The 26,282-nt window shown below is 39.7% G+C and overlaps 1 protein-coding gene across 6 annotated transcripts in view; it reads right to left on the minus strand.

Moving 5' to 3' along the window:
- Positions 1-26,282, minus strand: part of CTNNA3 (catenin alpha 3) — a 1,563,160-nt gene that overhangs the window by 1,450,813 nt on the left and 86,065 nt on the right. For all 6 annotated transcript variants that reach the window (XM_053663824.1, XM_053663825.1, XM_053663823.1 and 3 more), the window contains one exon: positions 4,215-4,407. In XM_053663824.1, the coding sequence (XP_053519799.1) occupies positions 4,215-4,407 (193 nt within the window). The remainder of the gene's footprint in view (positions 1-4,214; positions 4,408-26,282) is intronic.

Genomic DNA, 26,282 nt, shown 5'->3' on the forward strand with positions numbered 1-26,282 from the left:
GGGAGTAGAACCTTTACAAAAATAAGATACTATATGCTATAGGTAAAAACATGTAATCCAGGCATTAGAAACAATCCTTAGCTAATTCCTAAATTGTTATGTGAATATTCTAAAACTGTTTAAATAAAACTTTTCCATTGTATAGATGTTAAGACAGGGGTAAATTATAAGATCACGTGTGATCATAAATAACCACTACATGAATCCCCTTCGCTGGATCTCTATAGTTACACCCTTCCTTTCACCACCCTCCCCGAATACTTTCCCAGTCCCAACTTCCCCATTCAAGTTCTTTAGGTAACCAAATCCCTACCTTATTTATCACTTCAAGTTTCTAAGTAAATCCATTAAATGCTTTTTATATACATACATATACATATACATATATATGTATATATATTCTCTACTTCCAATGCTTTTTTCACTTTTCTAAATATTTAAACTTCCCATTTTCTCTACATTATTAGGGTTTCACATTATGCCACTGAACAAAGTATTTTTTAATTTTATTTTTTATTATTTTCTTAAATTATTTTTCAAGTACAGTTTTCTTTTACTCCCATCCCAGCCCCCCCTCATGCTCCCCACCTCCCTCCCATTTCCACCCCTCTTAGTTGTTGTCCATGTGTCCTTTATACTGGTTCCTGTAAATTCTTCTCCTTTTTCCCCTGAAATTCCCTTCCCTCTCCCCTCTGGTCACTGTCCCCTTGTTCTCTATTTCAGTGTCTTTGTTTTTTTCTGCTTGCTTATTTGTTTTGTTGTTTAGCTTCCTGTTAAAGGTGAGATCATATGGTATTTGTCTTTCAGCACCTGGCCTATTTCACTCACCATAATGCTTTCCAGTTCCATCCATGCTGTTGCAAAGAGTAGGAGCTCCTTCTTTCTTTCTGCTGCATAGAATTCCATTGTGTATATGTACCACAATTTTTTGATTCATTCATTTACTGATGGGCACCTAGGTTGCTTCCAACTCTTGGCTATTGTAAATTGTGCTGCTATGAACATTGTGGTGCATAGGTTCTTTGAAATTGATGTTTTAGGATTCTTAGTATATAATCCCAGCAGTGGAATTGCTGGGTCAAAAGGCAGGTCCATTTTTAGTTTTCTGAGAAAATTCCATATTGTTTTCCATAATGGTTGTATCAGTCTGCAATCCCACCAACAGTGAACTAAGGACCCCTTTTCCCCACATCTCCAACATTTGTTGTTTGTTGCTTTATTTATGATAGCCATTCTGACTGGTGTAAAGTGGTATCTCATTGTGGTTTTAATTTGCATCTCTCTGACAGCTAGCAATATTGAGCATCTTTTCATGTGTCTCTGGATGCTCTGTATGCCCTCCTTGAAGAAGTGTTTGTTCAAGTCCTTTCACAATTTTTTAATTGGATTAGTTGTCTTCTTAGAGTTAAGTCATGTAAGTTCTTTGTATATTTTGGAGATTAAACCTTTGTCTGAGGTATCACTGGCAAATATGTTTTCCCATACAGTTGGTTGTCTTTTTAATTTAATACTGTTTTCTTTAGGCATGCAGAAGCTTTTTATTTTGATGAGATCCCATTTGTTTATTCTTTCCTTTATATTCCTTGCTCTAGGGGACATATCAGTAAAAATGTTGCTGTGTGAAATATTTGAGATTTTCCTGCCAATGTTCTCCTCTAGGACTTTAATGGTTTCACGGCTTATATTTAAGTCTTTTATCAACCTTGAATTTATTTTGGTGTATGGTGTAAGTTGGTGCTCAAGTTTCCAAGGTTTTTTTTTTTTTTTTAAAAAAGCACCAAAAACTATTTGAAATACATTTGTAGTATCAGACAGCATTGCTTGGACCAGAATTCACTCTCTTGATACCTCCACTCCACCACTGAGCTAAAAGCCCTTCCAAGGTTTTGGGACCCATGCGCACCCCTATTTTCTATAGGGTGAGCACTGACCAGTCCCCAGATTCCAGAACCATTTGTACTTTCACTGCTTTCCTCCCACACCCAAGTGGCTGTGGCTCAATTTGGCAGTTTGTCAAACAAGAATCAGAAAGTAAAGTACTTGGTGATCCTTAACCAAGTGTATTTGTTGTGTATACAGTATAGGCCATACATTATAACAGAACATAGTGAGGGTATACTGCATAATCAGAATCTAAACAGACTTCTCTTTGAGAAATTCTCTTTAAAATAATTTAGTCCTAGTGAGCTAAAATGTTGACTGATTTTTTAAAGAAATATCATTTAATGACAATTATTGTAATTATTGTTCCCTTCTAAGAGTGACCAGTGTCTTACATATTTATTACTAGATGGTTTATGGAAACTATGCTATCAAATAGATCCCATTTTCTGAAAGAAACAATACTAGAATAGGGTTCATAATTCAAACTAAAGACTAAGCAATGAAACTATAGCTAGGTGAATAATTTCTCATAACAGAAAAATAAAAACCATTGTAAAATTTTATGATATAAAATGACAAAATGATACATCGATGTTTTACTTACAACATTCCTCAGGTATCTGTTATATGTCAGACATTGCTAATAAAAAAAAGTGGTACTTGCCACCCTCAAGGAATTAAGAGTCTAGATGACTAAACAATTAAATCAATGTTTGGTGCATGGTGTGATAACTCCTCTGAAAGAAAAATGCTCAGAATCTCTCAGGACACAGAAGAGGGACATCAAAATCAGCATCAAGTAAACAATTCCCAGAAAGGATGACTCGGCTGAGCTCTGCTGCTGAGTGAGAACTGGCTGAATGAGAAGAGCCCTCCAGGTGAAGGGAATGGCTCTGGTAACAGAGACATGAAGCAACTTGGATCATTCCAGATACTGAGTGTACCTGTTTGGAGGAACACTTGAGAGGGGACAGAATCAGGAAATGAGAAGAGAGAGAATGGTAGGAGCCAAATTATTAAATGCTGTTGGAGCTAGGTTTAAAAATTTCCACTGTATCTAGACAGACCCCTAATCCTTCAAAAGCTACTAAAATGGATTTTAAGCAAGGAAGTAAAATGAGCACATTTTCATTTTCTAAAAAAAGATATCTTTGCTTTGGTATGGGACAAGACTAATGCAGTGATCCAGAATTTGGGAGACATTAGAAATGGAGAAGAGAGAACAGACCTGAGAGGCAAAAGGAGATAGAATTTGTTGAACTTAAAAGACTAATTGGAAGAGAGGATGGAATGAGAACAAAGGGTCTACGCTGACTTGATAACTAAGTGGTTGATAGTATCGGGGCACCAAAGACCAGAGAAAGGTAGTCCTGAGGCAGCAGGGAGGAATGATGAATTAATTTCATGTTACCTTGGACATTATGTTTTATACATATTGTCCAAAGAATCCCTAGAAAATATAAATCACATGTAAAGTATGTAACAAATAATCCAGCTGTATTAGACCTAAAATTTATTATAGCTATTCATTTTCATTATTTAATTGGCAAAAAAAATCCTGGATTTCTAAAAATTAATCTTGGGGGTAGGAGGAAAGTAATATTTGAACACCCAAAGTTTCTATTACAAAGTGGAACAGAAAAATTTAAGTTTTGTATTCTCTCAGAATAGTGTCTTGCAGCAAGCTGATGTAGAAAATCATTCTATTGACCAAAGAATATTCAGTATTTTTAAATAATCTGCATATGAGACTTACATTCATTAGAAAACTATTATAGTCACATAAGTAAAGATATCAGAAAATGGTGCCTTTATTTATGATATCTTTTATTAGATAATATTAACACAGCAGCAACATAAATTATACACAGTGTATGCAAATCATTTTTTTAAGTTTAGGAAATCTAAACCTTTAGAAAAAAATTTTTTTAAATGTACTTCAGAGGTACAAACTTCTATCTCCAACTGTTTACATGGAACTTTATAATTTACGTATGTATGGGAAAATAAGTCTTCAGCTCTGTTGGCCATTTTTCATTATATTCAATGACAGAAAAGATACTCTTCTCTTTGTTTATTATGGATAAACTGTGACATGGTGATGGAAGAAGTTGCCTGGAGGAGCTGAGCAACTAAAGGGAAGAACCAGGACTGGGTTTCTAAGCCTTGGAGCTGTTTAATGAGCCACTCTGGCTCCCACAGCGAGCACCTCAGAACTCCGCAAAAAACTAATAAGCTCGGTCAGAAAAAAGCAAAACACTCACAAATCTCATCCAGTAACTAACACCCAAGGTATGCAGTTTGCTCCTGACCAGGACTAGCGTACTCACTTTCTTTGCGAACTTCCTTAAGTGTGGCGGTAAGCTCTTCCTTTAAAACTGTGGCTTCCTGGGCGATCTTCTCTCCCTTGTCTAATAAATTCCAAGTTGCTTCTTCCACAGAAGCTAGAAGAACTCTGGCTCTTTTTGAACATCCCTTTTTCCTGTTAGAAGGATTCTGCGGACAATTTACTAGTGTAGTAACCTAAAATTGGAAAAACATAAGTCATTCATTAGACACATTGTGAGGAGAACACAGATCTGGGATATCATAGCCCAGAACAAAAGGAAATATATCCGAGAAACAGGAAGTATGTCATAGAAACACAGAGCAGTACATCCCCAAAAGTGAAGGCACCAAGAGCAGTATCATCAGCCACCACGGAGTTACCAATTAATGGTAGGTAAGAAGAAAGGGAAGAAAGAAGGGCCCTAGAAATTGAATCTTATCAAGTTATACTATTGGAACAATGCGTGTGTACCTGTGTGTTATTTTAATTACAGAAACTTCATTTGGAAAAAGAATATGGAAGCCTGATAAAGCAGTTAAATTGAGAAAATGAACAATTATATATCTCAAAAATATCAAATTAAAAAAAAATTTATGTCACTTTGTAACCAGCAATTTATATTAAGCAGGTAAAAAATATTATAATTAGTAAGTACTAGCCTATTTAGGCTGAAAATAGAGGTTACTAATATAAAGTGGTGGGAAATACTCTAAAACATAAAGCAGTGGCTGCCTTAGTAGAACAAAACCCAAATCCTTACCATAACCTGTATTTCCAGTCCTGTGTAACCTCCCTATCTGTCTCTACACAGTGCCCTAACTCAGCTGGCCCCTCAAACAAACAGTTCTCATTCAAAGTCCCCTATCAAGAGGCCTTCCTGACCACCTCATCTCTATCCCCATCCCCACCACTCTTATCCCCCGACCCTACTTTCTAGTTCTTCAAAACACTTAAAAAGCCTGATATTTTTCACTTGTTACACATTTATAGCAGACTTCCTATACTAAAAAGCAAAGTCTGTGAAAGCAGGTAATGTTTTGTTGTCCAGCACCCAGAACAATGCACAAAGTAGGTGCTCAATAAATATTGTATCAATGGATTAATGAATGCAGTAATTAATTAGAGGGACTTTTTAACTTCTATACAGTATCTTGCATTGCCCAAATATGTTAATAATGAAAACTTAATACTTTTGTAAGTGTTTAAAATAAGAATACACTCCTAAGAGCATTGTTGGAGACGGAAATTAAGCATCTCATATATTTGAAACAAAATCTCATACCAAATTACATTATGAAAAATACATACATTTCTTAATTAAACCTTGGAGCTCAATAGCAAAATTTGGTTTAATATTTCCATGTGCAAAGCTTGAAGGTCACCATCATAGAGGAAGGAAAAAAACTCAAATCCAGTACTTTTAAAAAAAAGACCTGCAGAGGATTCTGGGAAGATGGCGACGGAGTAGGATGGAGCTGATGCTAGCTCCTGTACTCATGGGTGAAAATCCTGGCAGCTCTATAGAGAAACAGCACAATAAACCATCGGTTACCCAGCATTTATGAAATTAAAAGATCAGAGATTGTGACCGACACTGAAACACCAGACGGCGGCAGAGTCAGCTACTGGAGCTGGGTCTCACGCGGCCCCTGTGCTGCCACCAGAGCAACAGGCCTGGGAGCCGGGGAGTCAGGTACGGAAGCCGAACACTCCAAGCCTGGGAGACAGAGGAGTCAGGAACCGGAGCGGGGACATTCTCGGCCCTTGTGCCGATGCCATAGCTACCGGCCTGGGCAACGGAAGGGTCAGTTGCAGGAGCTGGGACAAAAAAGGCCCCTGTGACGCCACCATAGAGACAGGCCTGGGCCCTGAGGAGCCAGCTACGGGAGCCGGGACTTTCACAGATCCTGTGCCGCTGCCATAGCAAAGGGACTGGGCGCCGGGGAGTCAGGTACGGAAGCCGGGACTCTCCAAACCCCTGTGACGCAGCAGAGGAGCCAGCTACGGGAGCCGGGAAGTTCTCAGATCCTGTGCCGCTGCCATAGCGACCGGACAGGACCCCGGGGAGTCGGGTAGCAGCAGAGGAGCCAGCTACGGGAGCCGGGAAGTCCTCAGATCCTGTGCCTCTGCCATAGCGACGAGACAGGACCCCGGGGAGTCCGGTACGGAAGCCGGAAGCCGGGACTCTCCAAACCCCTGTGATGCAGCAGAGGAGCCAGCTACGGGAGCCGGGAAGTTCTCAGATCCTGTGCCGCTGCCATAGCGATGGGACTGGACGCCTGGAAGTCAGGTACAGAAGCCGGGACTCTCCAAACCCCTGAGACAGCCCTGGGTGGCAGAGGAGCCCTCTACGGGAACTGGGATGCTCTCAGCCCCTGTGCTGCTGCCATAGTGACGGGACTGGACACTGGGGAATCAGGTACGGGAGTTGGGACATTCTAAGCCTCTGTGCCACTGCGACAGAGACAGGACTAGACACCGGGGAGTCAGGTTCAGAAACTGGGACACTCCAAACCCCTGTGACGGCCCTGGGTGGCAGAGAGAGCCAGATACAGGAGCCAGGACATTCCCAGCCTCTGTGCCGCTGCCGTAGTAACGGGTCTGGGTGCTTGAGGAGGTGGCTACTAGAGCCGGGACATTCAGCAGTGGTAGGCGACCAACGCAGGGACCAGCGCGAGGACCAGCGTGAGTGTAGGTGGAGACGAAGAACATCAAGAAACTTCAAGGAGTCTGCACAAGAATCACACCACAGAAGTTTACACCATAAAACCAGGGTTTTAGAACAGATCAGTTTTAGAAGCAGAGACTAACAAGAAGAGTCTCAAACAATGGGAAGACAAAGAAACAATCCCCAAATGAAAGAAAAAGCAGAAACTTCAGAAACAATGTTAGATGAAATAGAGGCTGATCAACTATCAGACAGTGAATTCAAAGCACTGGTTATTACGAAGTTCAAAGAGCTCACAGTGAACTACCAGAAACTACAGGGGAACTACAATGATCTCTCTGCAAACTACAGCAACATCAAAAAGGAAATGGAAACTATCAGCAAGAGACAAGAGGAAATGAAGAACACAATTTCCGAATTGAAGTACACAGTAGAAAGTTTCCAAAGTAGGATAGATGAAGCGGAGGATAGGATTAGTGAGTTGGAGGACAAGGTAGAAAGCATCTCACAGAAAGAGCAAGAAAATGAAAAGAGACTCAGAAAGAATGAAGAGGGATTAAGAGAAATGCAAGACAATGTGAAACGTAATAATATCCGAATAATAGGAATACCAGAAGGAGAAGAAGAAGAACAAGGGATAGAAAACATATTTGAATGAGAGAAAATTTTCCTAATTTGATAAGAGAAAAAGTCTCACAAATCCAGGAATCACAGAGAGTCCCAACCAAGAGGAACCCAAGGAGGCCCACTTCAAGACACATCATCATCAAAATGGCAAAATTCCAAGACAAAGAGAGAATCTTAAAGGCAGCAAGGGAGAAAAAAGAAATAACATACAAGGCAGCCCCAATAAGGTTAGCTACTGACTTCTCAATGGAAACACTTCAAGCAAGAAGAGAATAGCAAGAAATATTTCAAGTAATGAGAACCAGAGGCCTACAACCAAGGCTACTTTACCCAGCAAGGCTCTCAATCAAGATAGAAGGCCAAATAAAGAGCTTCCAAGACAAAAGAAGTCTAAAAGAATATGCCTCCACCAAACCAGCTCTACAAGAAATACTAAAAGGACTGCTTTAAGGGAAGGAAGGATAAGAGGGAGACAGAGAGGAACACAGGTACAAAAATGGCAATGAATAAGTACCTATCAATAATAACCTTAAACGTAAATGGATTAAATTCTCCAATCAAAAGACACAGAATAGCTCAATGGATAAGAAAGTATGATCCACACATATGCTGCCTATAAGAGACCCACCTCAGGACAAAAGACCATCACAGACTAAAAGTGAAAGGCTGGAAACAAGTTTTCCAAGCAAACAGACAAGAAAAAAAAGCTGGGGTAGCAATTCTCATATCAGACAAAATAGACTTCAAAAAAAAAGCTATAAAGAGAGACCCAGAAGGTCACTTCATTATACTCAAGGGAAGAATCCACCAAGAAGACATTAACATTGTAAACACATATGCACCAAACATAGGGGCACCCAAATATATCAAGAAAATCTTAGAGGACTTCAAGAAAGATATTGACAGCAACACAATTATAGTAGGGGATTTTAACACCCCACTATCAAAAATGGACAGATCTTCCAAACAAATTATCAACAAAGATATTGTGGCATTAAACAACACCCTAGATGAAATGGACTTAACTGATATATATAGAGTCCTTCATCCCAAAGAAGCTAAATACACATTCTTTTCAAATGCACATGGAACATTTTCAAAGATAGACCACATGATAAGACACAAAACGAGCCTCAAAAAATTCAAGAAAATTGAAATCATACCAAGCATCTTCTCTGACCACAGGGACTGAAATTAGAAACCGACCCCAAAGAAAAAAACCCAAAGCACCCAAAAACATGGAGACCGAATGGTATGCTATTAAACAACAAATGGGTCAAGAATGAAATTAGGGAAGAAATCAAAACATTTCTGGAAACAAATGAAAATGATCTCACAACAACCCAAAACTTATGGGACACACCAAAGGCAGTTTTGAGAGGGAAGTTTATAGCAATACAGGCCTACCTAAAGAAAATAGAAACATTTCAAACAAACAACCTAACCCTACGCCTGCAAGAACTCGAGAAACAACAACAAAGACAGCCCAGAGCAAGCAGAAGGAAGGAAATAACCAAGATTAGAGCAGAATTAAATGACATAGAAACTAAAAGCACAATTTTAAGGATCAATGAATCCAAGAGTTGGTTCCTTGAGAAGATAAACAAAATAGACAAGCCTTTAAGTAGGCTCATCAAGAAAAGAAGAGAGAGGACACAAATAAACACAATCAGAAATGAAAAAGGAGAGATTACAACTGATACCACAGAAATAGAAGGGATTGTAAGAAATTACTATGAAGAACTGTATGCCAAGAAATTTGAAAACCTAGGGGAAATGGACACATTTCTAGAAAGATACAATCTTCCAAAACTCAGTGAAAAAGAACCAAGCAGAAAAAAATCTAAATACACCAATAACAGCAAAAGAAATTGAAGCAGTAATCAAAAAACTTCCATCACACAAAAGCCCCAGACCAGACGGTTTCACAGGAGAATTCTACAAAGCATTTAAGGAAGAGCTAACCCCTATTCTCCACAGACTATTCCAAAAAATCCAGAAGGATGGAAAACTCCCAAATTCTTTTTATGAAGCCAACATCATCTTAATTCCAAAACCAGATAGAGACACAACGAAGTAAGAAAACTTCAGGCCAATATCGCTGATGGACATAGATGCTAAAATCCTCAACAAAATATTGGCAAACCGCATCCAACAATATATCAAAAAGATCATACACCATGACCAAGTGGGATTCATCCCAGGGATGCAAGGATGGTTCAATATTCGCAAATCAGTAAATGTAATACATCACATATTACATTTAACATAAACAAAAGCAAAGACAAAAATCACATGATCATATCAATAGATGTGGAAAAAGCTTTCAGTAAGGTACAACACCCATTTATGGTAAAAACACTCAGCAAAGTGGGAATACAGGGAGCATTTCTCACAATAATAAAGGCCATATATGAGAGACCTACAGCCAATATCATACTCAATGGAAAAAAACTAAAATCTTTTCCACTAAGATCAGGAACAAGACAAGGATGTCCACTTTCACCACTTCTATTCAATATAGTATTGGAAGTTTTAGCCACAGCAATCAGGCAAGAAAAGGAAATAAAAGGCATCCAAATAGGAAAAGAGGAAGCAAAACTGTCACTGTTTGCAGATGACATGATAGTGTACATGGAAAATCCTATAGACTCTACCAAAAAACTGCTCGAACTAATTAATGAATTTGGCAAAACAGCTGGTTACAAAGTCAATATCCAGAAATCGAAGGCATTTTTGTATATCAACAATGAATCAGCAGAAGCAGAAATCAAGGAAAAAATCTCATTCGATATAGCAAAAAGAAAAATTAAATATCTGGGAATAAACCTAACTAAGGAGGTAAAAAACCTGTATGCAGAAAACTACACAGCCCTGAAGAAAGAAATCAAGGAAGACACAAACAAATGGAAACATATACCTTGTTCGTGGATTGGAAGAATTAACATCATCAAAATGTCCATACTACCCAAAGCAATATACACATTCAATGCAATACCTATTAAAGTACCAATGGCATATTTCACAGACATAGAACAAACACTTCGAAAATTTATATGGAACCATAAACGACCCAGAATAGCAGCTGCACTTTTGAGAAAGAAGAACAAAGTAGGAGGGATCACAATACCTGATATCAAACTGTATTACAAGGCCACTGTAATCAAAACAGCCTGGTACTGGCATAAAAACAGGCACATAGACCAATGGAATAGAACAGAGAGCCCAGAAATAACCCAACTCTCTACAGTCAATTAATATTTGACAAAGGGGGCAATAACATAAAATGGTGTAAAGATAGCCTCTTCAACAAATGGTGCTGGGAGAACTGGACAGCTATGTGCAAAAAAATGAAACTTGAGCACCAACTTACACCATATACCAAAATAAATTCAAGATGGATAAAAGACTTAAATATAACCCGTGACACCATTGAAGTCCTAGAGGAAAACATCGGCAAGAAAATCTCAGATATTTCATGCAGCAACTTTTTTACTGATATGTCCCCTAGAGCAAGGAATATAAAGGAAAGAATAAACAAATGGGATCTCATCAAAATAAAAAGCTTCTGCATGCCTAAAGAAAACAGTATTAAATTAAAAAGACAACCAACTGTATGGGAAAACATATTTGCCAATGATACCTCAGACAAAGGTTTAATCTCCAAAATATACAAAGGACTTACACGACTCCACTCTAAGAAGACACCCAACCCAATTAAAAAATGGGAAAAGGACTTGAACAAACACTTCTCCAAGGAGGACATACAGAACATCCAGAGACACATGAAGAGATGCTCAATATCACTAGCTATCAGAGAGATGCAAATTAAAACCACAATGAGATACCACTTTACACCAGTCAGGATGGCTATCATAAACAAAGCAACAAACAACAAATGTTGGAGAGGTTGTGGGGAAAAGGGGTCCTTAGTTCACTGTTGGTGGGATTGCAGACTGGTACAACCATTATGGAAAACAATATGGAATTTTCTCAGAAAAATAAAAATGGACCTGCCTTTTGACCCAGCAATTCCACTGCTGGGATTATATCCTAAGAATCCTAAAACATCAATTTCAAAGAACCTATGCACCACAATGTTCATAGCAGCACAATTTACAATAGCCAAGAGTTGGAAGCAACCTAGGTGCCCATCAGTAAATGAATGGATCAAAAAATTGTGGTACATATACACAATGGAATTCTATGCAGCAGAGAGAAAGAAGGAGCTACTACCTTTTGCAACAACACGGATGGAACTGGAAAGCATTATGCTGAGTGAAATAGGCCAGGTGCTGAAAGACAAATACCATATGATCTCACCTTTAACAGAAAGCTAAACAACAAAACAAACAAGCAAGCAGAAAAAAAAAAAAACAAAGACACTGAAATAGAGAACAAGGGGACAGTGACCAGAGGGGAGAGGGAAGGGAAATTCAGGGGAAAAACGGGGAGGGATTTGGAGGAACAAATAGGAAGGACATAGGGACGAGAACTAAGGGGGGTGGGAATGGGAGGGAGGTGGGGAGCAAGGGGCGGGGGAGGCTGGGATGGGAGAAATAGACAAAAAAAAAACTGTACTTGAAAAATAACTAAATAAAATTAATTTAAAAAATTTTAAAAAGACCTGAAATCCCCATTGAAAGCTAGACTCTTGCATGACATTAAATAGCCAAGGCTTATAATGATTATTCACCACTTCATTGACAACATACATACATACCCCTTCCTGCTCTGCAGCCTCTGAGATTTTGCTTGTTTATGGAGTACTAAACCTTTGTTTATTTGGATATCTAAACCCAGTTTTTTAGTTAGGAACTAAGAAAGAACTTACAAGCTATAAGGAAATATGTGGATAAGAGTAATTTTTGTCTCCCTCTCTATTCCCTACCCCCTGCCCAACATACCCTGTGTTTTATTTTAATTTGCTGTATCCCCATGTTCATAACCGAGAGTGGAATGCCTTGCAGCAAGGCTTTGTTTGCTCTCTAGGAAAAGGAGAACAATTGCACTATCTTATAAGACTATGTGAAGGTTAAATAATGTAAAATGTTTTGTAAAATGCATAACATGGCACAAATACTGGTTGGCACCTAATGGCACTTATATTCTAGTTCATTGTCCACATTGATATAGAAAATCTGTTATGGGATCCTTGTCAAAGGTGTCCTCTCTGGGTCTAACCTTATCTTGCTCTTGGGGTTCCCTGTGCTGACTGTGATAAAGGCAGTTAACAAAGCACATTCCACATGCTTTAAAAGCAGCCAAATATGGCCACGTGTCTTTATCATGCATTATATAAGGATGATAATAAGCCGGATTTATTACGTGGGTTTTCACACACCCCAAAGGCAAATAACTTACTGTTGTCAGTCTAATTCATATATCAAGAGTGAAAAGACACTTGTCCAGACTGAAACAAATTATAGCACCTAGTTTAAAACTTGTTTAAAATGAAGAATAATATCATTGTCTAAAATGTTTCTTCAAAATTTAAGTGCCACAATTCATGATGCTTCCCACTGAACATTCCTCTATTATTGTTCAGATCCTCCATGCCCCAAATGTTTTCCATAGACTAGCCTGAGCTTTGGAATTAAAATGAGCATTCCAGAAATGCTTTGTTCCTTATAATAAATGCTGGAGAAGAAAGAAATGTGAAAAGAACATTGTATAACAGCACTGTGCTTCCATCAAAAAAGTGCAATTGCAGCTTGTAAGTTATCCACTTGTATAAATCATTTATGCCTGTATTCTTTAAAAATGCTCCAATATGGTTATTTATTATTGATTAAACTAAAGTCAAGTGATGTTTTCACTGATGCATGTAAAAAAAGTAAACATGGTTTGTTAATTCTGATGGGGGTGGCAAACCAAGCTAAACCACTTTTCTTAACCCCACTCACCTACAGACAGGATCTAAGACTCCTATCAGTGACTGCCAGTCACTGTATGTATGGTTCTCACCAAGGGGTGCAGGGTGTGTGCGTTAAGGGAGTCTCCCATCTCTGGAAGGAATGCCAGCATTCAGACAAGTTAGCTTCCAAGTTATTCAAGTTATTTCTTTTTCAGTATAAAATCGGTTACAATTTTATAAGAACACAAAAACTTTAGTTGGATTTTACAGCAAAGATGATTCCACGCAGGGCCCAAGCCAATGTCTTGCTAACCCTTCTCTTTGTCACTGATTCACAACCTGCCCTCCCCCCTCTCTCTCAGATCTGAGGGGTCCCTCTCAGAAGGAAAATCTTCAAGACCAGGCTTGCAGCTCTTAAAGAACTTAGGTTTATTCACTTTTCCTCAGTCTTTAAAACTGTTATAGGCTACAGACACACCATCCTCATAAAAACAGGAATGAGTTTCTCCCTGAAAGGGTCCTAAATTAGAAGCTTTAAGTACTATGAAAATAAGAAATTCCCTACTTTTTAAATTTTGCATGTTGAAAATTCCATAAAACCAGGTGTATATTTAATAATACATAATAGTTATATATTAAATTTTAGAGTATCAAAAAAAGGGTTTTCTCATCTCTCCTCATCCAGGTGTGCTTCTCTAGATGCTCCAAAGATACAAAGGAGTAAATTGATATGCTTAGCAAACCAAGGCATCGACCATAATGCACAGCAACCCTGGCGCACAACAGGAGCACTGCAGAACATGGTGTGAGGTTGTGACTGACTTTCATATGTGGCATCATGATAAAGCCAGTGATATGGGAAGCTTTGAAGAACCTTTGTTTACCCAAACCCCAGGCACCCTAGGAAGAGCGATAGGGCCGTTTGGGAAAGCAAACAGCAGGATATTCACAAGGGCTAGGACTAGCACCCCCGTGGTTAGAACTAATTTCCGCATTTAGCCTTTGTACTCTGCTTCTGCCATGTAGCTAGAACTAACTTCCACATTCCACTTCTGTATCTCACTTTGCTACGTAGACAGGAAGACCCCGTAGACTATATAAACCCCAAGAATCCTTTGTTCGGGCTCAGAATTTGAAGTTTGACTCCTCTGGGCCCGTACACGTTAATAAACCTCATACTCCAGAATCCCTCAGTGTCTGGTTGCTTCATTTTCCTGTAACACCAGCTTCATGGAAAGTCTTCTCTAGTGCCAACTTGGATAACACATTTATATTCTATAATCATGTTCTATCCTAATCTAACTATTTCTTTCATTATGTCTACTATCATATTAGTACAAAAAGTCCATGTTAACAGCCATCTCTCCTCTTGTTTATTAGCTGAATCACTTTGAATTTTAACCTTCCCCCAGCAGCTCACAGGAGCCTTCAGGGCTGCTTTCACTTTCTTGAATTAATTTTAATGGGTGAAATAAAATATAAGACATTTAAGCAATGTTATTTAGCTAAAACTTCAGAGTTCCAAAACAAACTTAAAGGGTAGGAAAATAAAACTGTCTATAGATAAGTAAAACCAGGGATCCCTTTAAGTTAAAGTTTTTAACTGATTTTGCATGAGGGGACGTCCCTTCAAGTCACTGAGAATTTCAACTCTTCTTATTCCCTACCAAAAACAACCTATTGTGTTAGCAAAAGTACTAGGGAAGAGTAAAGTTTGGGAACACCAGCAAATGCATATCCTTCAGTTAACTTCAACACTCCCCCAAAACCAACTACAATCTTCTTTTAGTTCATCTCACATCAATAACCATTTATCAAGCACATATGTCCAAAACCAATACTCTATACATTTAGAAAATAAAGGTGAGTACAGTCCAGTACAGGAAGAGAGATATAACTAGCTGTGATATAAAAGGCAAAATGATAATGGCCTACACTAACAAGTATAAAGAAAGTCCTAAAGAGACTGCAAACATTCCCAAGGATTAAGGAGGGCTTCCTAGAACAGCCTTTAAGGACAGATAGTTTTCTGGCAGGAGAGCCTGATGAGAAGGTGAGCCAGCTGAACTGAACCATGCACAAAGGGACAGAGATGGAAATTATTTTTGTCTGACAGTAGCAGATAGTCAGGTTTGGCACACTGTGGAGTAAAAACAGGAATTCAGGCAAGAAATAAGGTTAGGAAGGCGGCTATAGCTTAGATAAGAAGTGTGAGAGGCCAATGAAAGGGTTAATATTTAATTCAGCAGGAAACAGACATTTCGTACTGGGGGCCCAAAGTGGAAGCCTTCTTTCACCAACCTTCCTCTCCTCTGTTTCTTACCTCAGGGACAGACATGTGTAACCTGAAGCGAAAACCCAGAGGTCCTCAGGGTGCCTCCTTCTCTCAGCTTCCTGTGCAGGTTTTTTGTCTTGTTCTTTGTACTGTCAGCTCCCCTCCAGCCCACAGCCTTTGCTTCTCATGGCTGCTTTCTGGATTATTGCCCCGTATCCCCTCCAAGCCATGCTCCATGACACAGAAAAAGGGGGCCTCATGAAGCCTCAGTCTCAGCCCCATCCTCCACGGTACTGTTACAGAAAGTGTACATATCGATGCTGACTCTCCTGTGTCTCCACACCCATCCCACACTCCCATGAGAGCCATCTCTCTGCAGTGCTAATGTGACACCTTCGCACAATTTAAAGCCCTCCAATGGCTCTGTGCTACCTACAAGATAAAATCTGAAGCACGGTTTATGAGGCAATTTACAATCTCACTTCTGACTACATTTTCACTCTCATCTTCCATTTGGAGTTTGACCACAAACTACCTGTTAGGCCCAGAACAGGAAATGTTTGGCAACCTTGACCTGAAACAACTTTCTCCCCTTACAGCTCTAATGTGTACTTCTCACACCACTCAGTAGGGTTTTGTAAACTGTTAGCTGTTAACACACTGCCTCCCCAGCTTTATCATGACTCCGAAAATCAGGGGTTTGACTCATCCTGAAAACCCAGAGCTGGCATGCTATAAATAAATAAATAGTGGCCGACTTAATGAGAAGATGAATAAAACTCTAGATTTTAGGAAACTTAAACTAAAAACCACAATGTTGACTGATTTGTACAGTCACAAACAGAGCTGGTGGTTATGCCAAAATTAAAATTTAATTTTGCTAACAGAACCTGGTAGTTTTCTCAAAAGGAAACAAGTCAACACTCAGATAATTATTTAAGGTCTGATCAGTTCAAAGTGATCTAAAATTAAGTATGTATTTATATTCATTTGAAATCTTTATTTGAAATGTTTATATATTTGGTTTTTTCTTTTTTTATTTAATTATTGTTCAAGTATAGTTTTCTGTCTTTTACTCCCATCCCAGCCCACCCCCCAGTGCTCCCCACCTCCCTCCCATTTCCACCCCTGTCAGTGAAATGTTTATATATTTGAAAAAAGACTACATAGTTCATTTTTAAATGATAATTAAAAGGAGTAGGCATGCAATTTTTATCATTGATTTTCATTTTTTTAAACCATATATTACAGCTGCCATAAAGTACCACAGAATGGGTGGCTTAAATCACCCAAATTTATTATCTCACAGTTCTGGAGGCTAGAAGTCCAAGATCAAGGACTGGAAGATGCAGTCCTGCTGATGCAGGACTTCTCTCACTGATTTGCAGAAAGTCACCTTCTGGTTCTGGTGTGGTCTTTAATCTGTTGCTGCATCCCTGACATCTCTCTCCACCCTAATCTCCTCTCATAAGGACACCAGTCATTTTGGATTAAGGGTCCAACCTAAGACTCCATCTTAACTCAGTTACCTCTTTAAAGGTCTTATTTTGAAATGCATTCACATTCTGAGGTACTGGGGGCTTCCCTACATGAATGGGAAAGGGGGGCCACAATGCAACCTATAACAATCCTCACCACAAATGACACAGAAGTATTTTTAAAAACCATCACTTTTTTACTAGAATTTAGGATTTTGCTTATGTATTAGATTAACAACAACTGCTAATCTGGGATATTCCATGGAGCTATTGAGGGACAATAACAAAGCACCTGTAGATCCCTCCCCAACTCTATCAGCCCTCAGAGCCATACAGATGGCATAAGGAGCAAAGATTTACACCTCAAACAAATGAATAGCTGTAGCTAAAATGTTCTAATCTAGGAAGTATACTTATTCCTGGAAAAAAATAGGAACTAAAACACAGCTAGGAAAAGACCACATGCTGACACTAGTATCAAATATTAGTGTCTTCCAGTCTTTATTTAGCTGCTTACCAGCCAGAAACAAATGAAAAACCAATATTGAACTCCACCATTCAACAAATGTAGATGGTGCACCTGCAATGGCTCCCAGTCACAAGAACAGAATTGAGAGGCTCGATGGTGATTGATTGCCAGAAGGATATGGCAGTGAGCCTCATTCTAAGGAGGGGAGACAGAGAATAACCACACACATAAGTAGTTATATAACACAATAGTGGATATTAATATGTACTATGAAGAGAGTAAAGAAGGGTAAGGAAACAGATGAGTGATGGGGAAGAGCTAATTTTGATTTGGTATCAGAGAAGGTGTTTCTGATTGGGTAACAAGAACCACAAGGAAGTAGGAGTAAGATATTTGAATATCTGGGGGTAAATACTCCAAACAAAGGAAACAAGTACAAAGTCTCCAAAAGAGGAGTTTGATGGGTATGTTCCCAAAAGAAGCAGGAAGGCCCGCACACCTACTGCAGAATGAGGAGAGAGCATGAGAGATGAAGTCAGGCTGGCATCAAGGCACCAATTGTGCAGACCTTGTCAATCACCATCAACCCTCTCAATTCTATTCATTGTGACAGGGAGCCATTGCAGATTTCAGAACAGGAAAGTAACATGATCTGACCTAAAATTTAAAAGGATCATTCTGTCTGCTCTGAGAGAATAGACTAGTGATTGGGCAGAGATGAGGTAGAAGGGTGAGAAATAGAAGAATGAAAAGCAGTTAAGAGGCTGTTTCAGTAGCCCAAGTAGAGACCAGACTGGCTTGTTCCAAGGAACAACCAGTGGTGGAATTGTTGAGAAGTGACAGAATTCTGGTAATTCTGGAGTCAACAGGGTTTTCTGGCAGATTGGATAGGAGTTACGAAACAGGGAGTCAAGGATGATTCTATGGCATCTAGCCTGAGCAGCTGGGTGTATGGAGGTAACATTTACTTAAGGAGATATGAGGGAGAGAAATCAAGAGCTGGGCTTTAAGCATGCTAAATTTGCCTATCAGAGTTGCTAAGTTGGAGACTAGTATACAATTCTGGAATAGAGAGAGGTAAATGTTGGAGATATGTTTCTTATAGCTTAGATTTTCACTTTAGTTATTTGCATAGTGATGGTTTTGCTGGTCTTACTAAAATGTCAAAGATATCTGAGAACAGTATTTGTTTTGTAAAATCATGAGACTGTATGAGATCTCCTAAAAACAAAGTACAGCTAGAGAAGTTACAGGACTGAGCTGTAGGCATCCCAACATTTAGAGGTAGTATTTTTCAGGAAACTCAGCCATGAACCTATTCATCCTAAGATATATGGCTTTTGCCATCTCAAATGTAACTATTATTTATGCTTGTTTTATACAGCACAAAAATTCAGAGTCAAATTCAGTCTTCAGTGAAAAAATGCAGTATTAATTATACAGTCTCCTTCTCTATAAATTTTTCCAAAAATGCAGTGAAAAGCTATTAAAATACTGAATTAAACAAACAAAGGAAAAAATTATATTCATGCTGCTACTTATACCTAAACCAAGGGTTAATGATCTGGTGAATCAATAATCAATTACTTATAGTAGAGTACTGATCCAAAGAAATGCTTAGAAAGAAAAAGCAAAAGGACAATTCTTTCCCATCAATAAACATTGACTTCTTGAAGAAGACAAAGAATTAAAAAATCCAAACTCTAACTGTCATACTCATCGGATCTGAGGTCAAAAAAAATTTTTTTAAATTCCATCAGGCCAAAACTGATCCTAAAATAAAAAATGAGTTGACCTCACATGTAGTAGTTTAGACATGATCACATAATCCCTTGTTCCATCCAGCCCAGCATTCCACTTTCAACAGTGATTGATGGTGGGATATGCTTATGACCACTAATTCTGTGTTCCAGCTTTGTTTACTAATCATGTATAGTCCTAACAACTATAAAATTGAATAAACGATGCCAGTACCCTTTGTCAACACAAACTCATAAAGCTTTATCTGCCTGTTACTCCCTCTATCTGTTGCCATATTCCATTTTCCCATCTACCTTAGGTCATCAGATTTTTTTCTCTTTTAACATAAAACTCATTGTTATTGATGTTGGTGATCACTTGCTCACCATCATGAATAAGAGATAAGAGACATTAAGCAAAAAAAAAAAAAATACCATAGCTGGTGATTAGATTTGTAGGGCTCTATGGTCAGTCAAGATCTTATAGCAACACGAATGTAGTTTGAATACAATTCATCAGTGACTTAAATATTGAGTTCACTTTAAAATCGATTAGGTTGCATTCACCTCATTTGTCAGCAGTGTCTCTAAGTCAGCAAAGGCATTTTTGCCTCATTTACTGGTGAAAATTATAAATCAGCCACCATTCTGAATCCTTTTGTCCAATGGTTGACCTTTGATGCCCTAAAGTCCCTCCTTCAAGACATCAGGATAGTGCCATTTGTCCCTTAACTCTAAAACACCATTAGTTATAACAAATACCATCCATTTAACTACTTTTTAGAAGATAAGTATAGATGGTATTTGGCAATACTTAACTTTCTACATCCAAGGCTGAGCCATGAGGCCTATTATCCCAGGGAAGGAGAGTCACCTTTGAAACACAAAGATACCAGTAATCATCTTTGAATTTCAAAGCTGGCTTTCTTCAAGTCTTAAGCAAAAATAGTTATGAAAGCCATAATAAAAATAAAAAATCATTGTCTAGATTCATTTAAATCCCATTTAGCAGAAGTTCTACCTCCTAGACTGGATCATAGAGTTTTACGAAAAAGATCTGATCAGATAGGAAAAAATGTAAGAAAGTACACCTCACTTAGCCACAATATACTATTGGAAAAAGAGCCTGACAGGTAAGAAAGACCAGATACATGTCCTTATTTCTCCTCCCTGACCTTCACCTAGATTAGGGACCTGTTTTAGCATGATTGAGAGAAAACACTGAAAGCAAAGGGACTTTGATTCCATTTATCTTTGGGACACTATAAAAAATTGCTTCCTGAGCTTCCTTGCACAAATTTTGGGGTAGTCACAGTATAATCTTGGCATCTCAGGGAAATTAGGTAGAAAAAAGCCCAGCTTATCTTTCCCCATGTCACTTTTTTTAATCCTCACCCAAAGATATGTTTTATTGATTTTAGAGAGAGAAGAAGGGAGGAACACCATTTGGTTGTCTCCCATACACACCCCAACCAGGGAATGAACCTGCAGCCTAGGTATGTGCCCATACTGAGGATCAAAGCTGCAACTTTTTGGTGTATGGGACAACATTCCTACCAACTGAACCACCCAGCCAGGGCTCAAACCATTCTTGATTCCCTTGAGGCATGGATTAGACTCAGACCATCCTAGTTATCCTAAAATCCAATCAAAATGTGACTGTTGAGCCCCGGTTGTTGTAGCTCAGTGGATTGAGTTCAGGCCTAAAACCAAAGGATCACTGGTTCAATTCCTAATCAGGTTACATGCCTGGGTTTCAGGCCAGTTTCTCAACTGGGGATGCATGAGGGGCAGCCACACATTTATGTTTCTCCCCCTCTTTCTCCTTCCCTTTCCCCTCTCTCTCAAATAAATAAGTAAATAAAATCTTCAATAAAATATAGATTTATTATTTTTTAATGTGACTGTTGAAGACTAGTAGGCCTGCCCTAAGCCCACCATCATGAAGAGTAAGGCGATCCTGTAGCAGAGGCTGAAAGGTGAACAGACAATGCCAGGCACATAATGAAGGACATACAATAGCTGGAACTTTGGAATCTGAAGCACCACTGGGGCCAAAGTGAGACTAAGGCATCCTGAGACAAACATGGACCTAACCAAGCTGAGAAAAATAAGTCCTTAAATTTTGTCAGGTGTAGACTACATTAGGAAATGCAGAGAAGTGCCCATAAAATGCCATGCATGGGACTGGTCACCCCTCAACGATCACCAGTCCAGAGAGCATCCCAAACCAAGTGTCCAAAGGTCACCACACAGATCCAAAAGACCTATTTCCCATCCCCATGAGGTCACATAAGCAATACCCCTTACTACATGTTTCTGATCATTTTATGTAAAGAGACTATTTACCAAAAGGAATTATTTACATTGCTAAATCACACCAGTTTACCAATCTCATTGACTGAAATAGAAAACATTTATCTCAATCTCCAGAGGGTGGAAGCTTATGAAGAGGATCAGATCACATATGGAAGATAAAGCAGCTAAACTGTATTGTGGGTAAATTTGTGATCCCCTATAAGAATCAAAAGAAAAACTACATCAAATATTCATATCTGCAGTGTGGATTAGTTGGAACGTCACCCATAGACCAAAGGGTCACATGTTTGATTCCCAATCAGGGTGCATACCCAGGTTGCGGGTTAATCCCTGGTGGGGGTGCATACCCCAGTCAGGGCAAGTATGAGAAGGCAACTAAGCGACGTTTCTCTCTCACACTGATATTTCTTTCTCTCCACCTCTCTCTCTTTCTCTCTCTCTTTCTCTTTCTCTTTTCTTTCTCCCTGCTCCCTCTCTCTACAAAGCAATAAAAAAAATGTCCTCAGGTAAGGATAAAAAAATGTTCATATCCATTGTAAGATGCATCCTAATTTCAGAAATGTTAAAAAACATAAGGTGGAGAATGTGGGAGAATGTGTCAAAATTGAAGAAATACACTATCTTATAAATCAGGGTTAAGAATGCAGATTGGTTCCTAAAGAAAAAAAAATCTTGTCTGTAAATCACAAACCACATTTGTTAAGCCTTACTTGTAGACCATTCAGCACTGAGATGCTATATATCTCCAAATTCATCCATAACAAGGTTACGTAACTTTCCCAGAGTTAAAAATTATGTGTAGATTATAACAAACTGTGCCCTGGTTTTATAACAGGGCAGAGCCAAGAGGTGGGCCCCAAAAAGGGATTTGGAATGGGGTCGGGGTCCAGAACTCAAGGTGTCCAGGAAATATTAAGATGTCCTCACCCCCCCCCCACGGGTGTGAGTTGGGGAAGGGACAAATGGAGCAGGGCCACTGAGAGCTGTTTTGTACAGTAAAGGCTTTGCAGCTAACCTCTAGCATGGTCATTTAACATATCTATAACCTTTAAATGGCTGCATAGATATGTTAAATGGCTGTGGCCATGCTCTGAGCCAAGGGGATGGAAGGGACTTCCACACAGGACATAACTGGGGGCAGGTGCCCTGAGTCACAGCGCCTGCATCAGAGCTTGAAGATGATAGGCTCCATGCCATGGGGCTGCAAAGGAGGACTTGTCCAGGGATTTAAATGCAGACGCAGCAGCCATTGAAGAGAACCACATGGCTTTGCCAGAGTGGGGACCCCTGCAGCCATGTGAGGAGAGAACCACATGCTTTGAGCCAGAGTGGGGACCCCCGCAGCCATGTAAGAAGAAGGGGGAGTACCATGTGGCTTTGCCAGAGTGCAGACCCCTGCAGCTTTGGTAGAAGAGGCCCACGCAGCTTTGGGGTGCTCCCTTTGGCCATGTGGACTGGGAAGCAGGAGACACTTTGCCTGGAAAATGGGAACAAAGAACTCTTGCCAGTAAGTCATGAGAAGGTACCACATGGCTTTGAAGTAATTAGAGATCCTGCCTGGACAGCGACACAGCTGATGGTGCCAGCAGCCTGAAACACAGACATGTGCTTCTTTTCCTGAGATACGGTACCCTGAATTAGGGCAGGGGGAGAAGGGAGCACTGTGGGCATCTGTGGTTATCCTAAAGGACTTTGACATATTAATGGGGACATTGGGTCACTACTGTAAGTCTGTATTGCTTTAAATAAACCTTTCCTTTTCGTTTTCACAAATCTCTGGCATGGAGAGACGTCTCTCCTCTGGTGGTGGACAGATGAGCCCAGTAGGTGGTCCAGATGATATTAGTAAACTGTCCTTGGTGGGGGGCCCTATTGTTCTGTAACCGTTTTTAGCATCCCTGGGTGGGCCAAATATTGCCCCTGTTGGACTTCTGTTCTGTAACAGTTTCAAACACCCTAAAGGAGAAACACTAGCTCTTGAAAATCTGTGGATTTCTCAGGTCATGCTTCCTGGTGCCCTAAAGCTGTTTCTGGGAAGAACCGAATCAATTGGTGTAAGACTGACCACAGGCTTGGAGAGGGAAGGAAGTGGGGCTGGTTAGGCCTAAGTCAGGGTGTGGGAGAGGCAGAACCTCTTCAAAAGAAATGCACGGTCCCACTCAACAGGACAATCACCCTTCAAGGACTCAGTTGTATGAGTATCAGAGTTTTAAAATTCCTGGGGACTTCACCACTCAAGCACCTGCAGGTAGGTAACAGACAGTGGTTTTCAACTCTGGCTACACAAGGCTGCAAATTAAAAGTTGAAATTTATAGTCTCCTACACTGTGCTTCTTCAACATGAATGTTATACAAATCGCCTAGGATCTGATTACACCATAGATGTTTGATTCTGTGAGTCTAGGGTCGGGCCTGAGGGTCTGCATTTTTTAGATGTTCCCAAATGAGCTTCATGCCAGTTCTTGAACAACACTTTGGTGACAGCAAGGTCCAACTACAGTGGCTGTACAATAGAATCACCTGGAAGGCTTTTTAACGAACTTCCTGTTTAGAAAAAAAGTAAATGGAAATACCACTACTAAATGCAAAATGCTATAAATAGAATGATGTCATTTGTTTCCAAAGACTATCAATATAATAGAGTGATGCAAAAATAATAATAAAAGTGAGATATTTCGTGGCAAACTTTAAGGGTAAGGTTAGTTTTCTCTGGATAAATGCTGTAGCTGCAAGTGCCAACAGCAAGTATTCTTGCGGCAAATGAGAAATAGGTTTAAAAAATATCTCTAGCCCTGGCAGGGTGGCTCAGTTGGTTGGAATGTCATCCCATGCACCAAAAGGTTGAGGGTTTGATTCCCAGTCAGAGCACATACCTAGGTTGTGGGTTAGATCCCCAGTCAGGGCAAGTGCAGGAGGCAACCAATGGATGTTTCTCACATGTTTCTCTATGTTTCTCTCCCCCCCCCGTCTCTCTCTCCCTCTCTCTCTTTCTGTCTCTCTCTCTCTCCTTTCCTCTCTCTGTGAGATCAGTAAACATATCCTCATGCGAGAGTTAAAAAAATACTTGTAGAGATTCTGATTTAATTGGGGAAGGTATCAGGATGTTCATTAGTTCCTTAAGCGATGCATTGTACAGCTAAGGTTGAGAAGCACTGGTACAGGGGATTATAAATGTAAGCCTCTTCATGAGATGTAACAACACACCATAATTTCAGACTTGTACATTACAAACCTCTTCCCTCACTACCACTTCCTCCGCCCCAAACAAAGTGCACCAAAACCAAGGATGCATGTGAATTAGGTTCCTGGACCCAATTCCAGTTGGGAGGTAGGGGCCCCACATCAAGAAGCAATTCTTGGGACACTAACCAGTATCCTAAAATTCAATGCGACTTTGACACTATCTACCCAAAAATAGCATCAGATTACACAGGTTGAGTTTAGTCCTACAAGACACCCCCACCCCCACCTTGTTACCCGTGCTTCTGACTAACTGGCCGTAAATAGTTCCCCAAACCCCTCCTAGGGTTTGATTAATTTGCTAGAGCAACTCACAAAACTCAGAGAAACATTTTACTTACTGGAGCACTGCTTTATTATAAAAGGCTATAAACTCAGGAACAGTCCCATGGAAGAGATGCACAGGGCAAGTTATGTTGGAAAAACTCAGAGCTTCCGTGTCCTATCTGAGTGTGCCACTCTCCCAAAGTTCACCGAACCAGAAGCTCTGTCAACACCATCTTTCGAGTTTTTTTATGGAGGCTTTATTACACAGATATGATTAATAAATCATTAGCCGCTGGTAATTAAACTCAACCTCCAGCCTCCCTCCCCTCCCCAGAGGTCAGGGCATGGGACTGAAAGTTCCAACCCTGTAATCACAACCAGCCCCATCCTTGGGTGCTTCCAAAAGTCACCTCATTAATATAACAAAAGACACTTTCATCACTCTTAATACTTAGGAAATTCCAAGGCTTTGGGGAGCTGCTAATCCAAGAATTGTGGATAAAGACCAAATGTGTATAAGAAATATATTTTGGCCATCTGAATGATGAAATATATATATATATATATTTCTTATAAACCACAATGTCACACCATGGTACACCAAAACCCTTGAGCGTACCCTAACCTAGTCCATATACTTAGTGTCAAATTGCTGGGTAAGGGAGAGAGGCAGAACATGGAGCCAAGATCTCTCAACTGCAGGAGTTTCCCTAGATCTGCTACTAATAGTCCTACTGGGACCCAGGAGGACCACCTGAGCATATTACAGAGTTGATACAGGAAGTTACCCCAGAAATTCCTTATAAATGTATTCCAAATGGGCACCGCCAAACCTCATTAAAAAGACGGAGAAGGGGCACAATTCTAAATCAAGCCTTGAGGCAAGAGACATAACCATGCTCTCCACTGGCTGGCATAGCAGCCAGCACAGCACTTCCTGTATTGTAATCATCTGGGAGCTGTTAAGATTACTGCCTGATCCAACTCCCAAAGATTCTACTTTAATTGGTTTCCTGTGTGGCATGGGCATCAAGATTTTTTAAAGCTCCCCAGGTGATTTTAATGTGCAACCAGGGTTGAAAACCACTGGGCTAACAGGATCTCAACAACCACAGGAATTTTCTGAATTG

The sequence above is a fragment of the Artibeus jamaicensis genome, unplaced genomic scaffold (assembly GCF_021234435.1).
Source record: "Artibeus jamaicensis isolate MK-2021 breed Jamaican fruit bat unplaced genomic scaffold, CSHL_Jam_final contig_332, whole genome shotgun sequence".
NCBI lineage: Eukaryota > Metazoa > Chordata > Mammalia > Chiroptera > Phyllostomidae > Artibeus > Artibeus jamaicensis.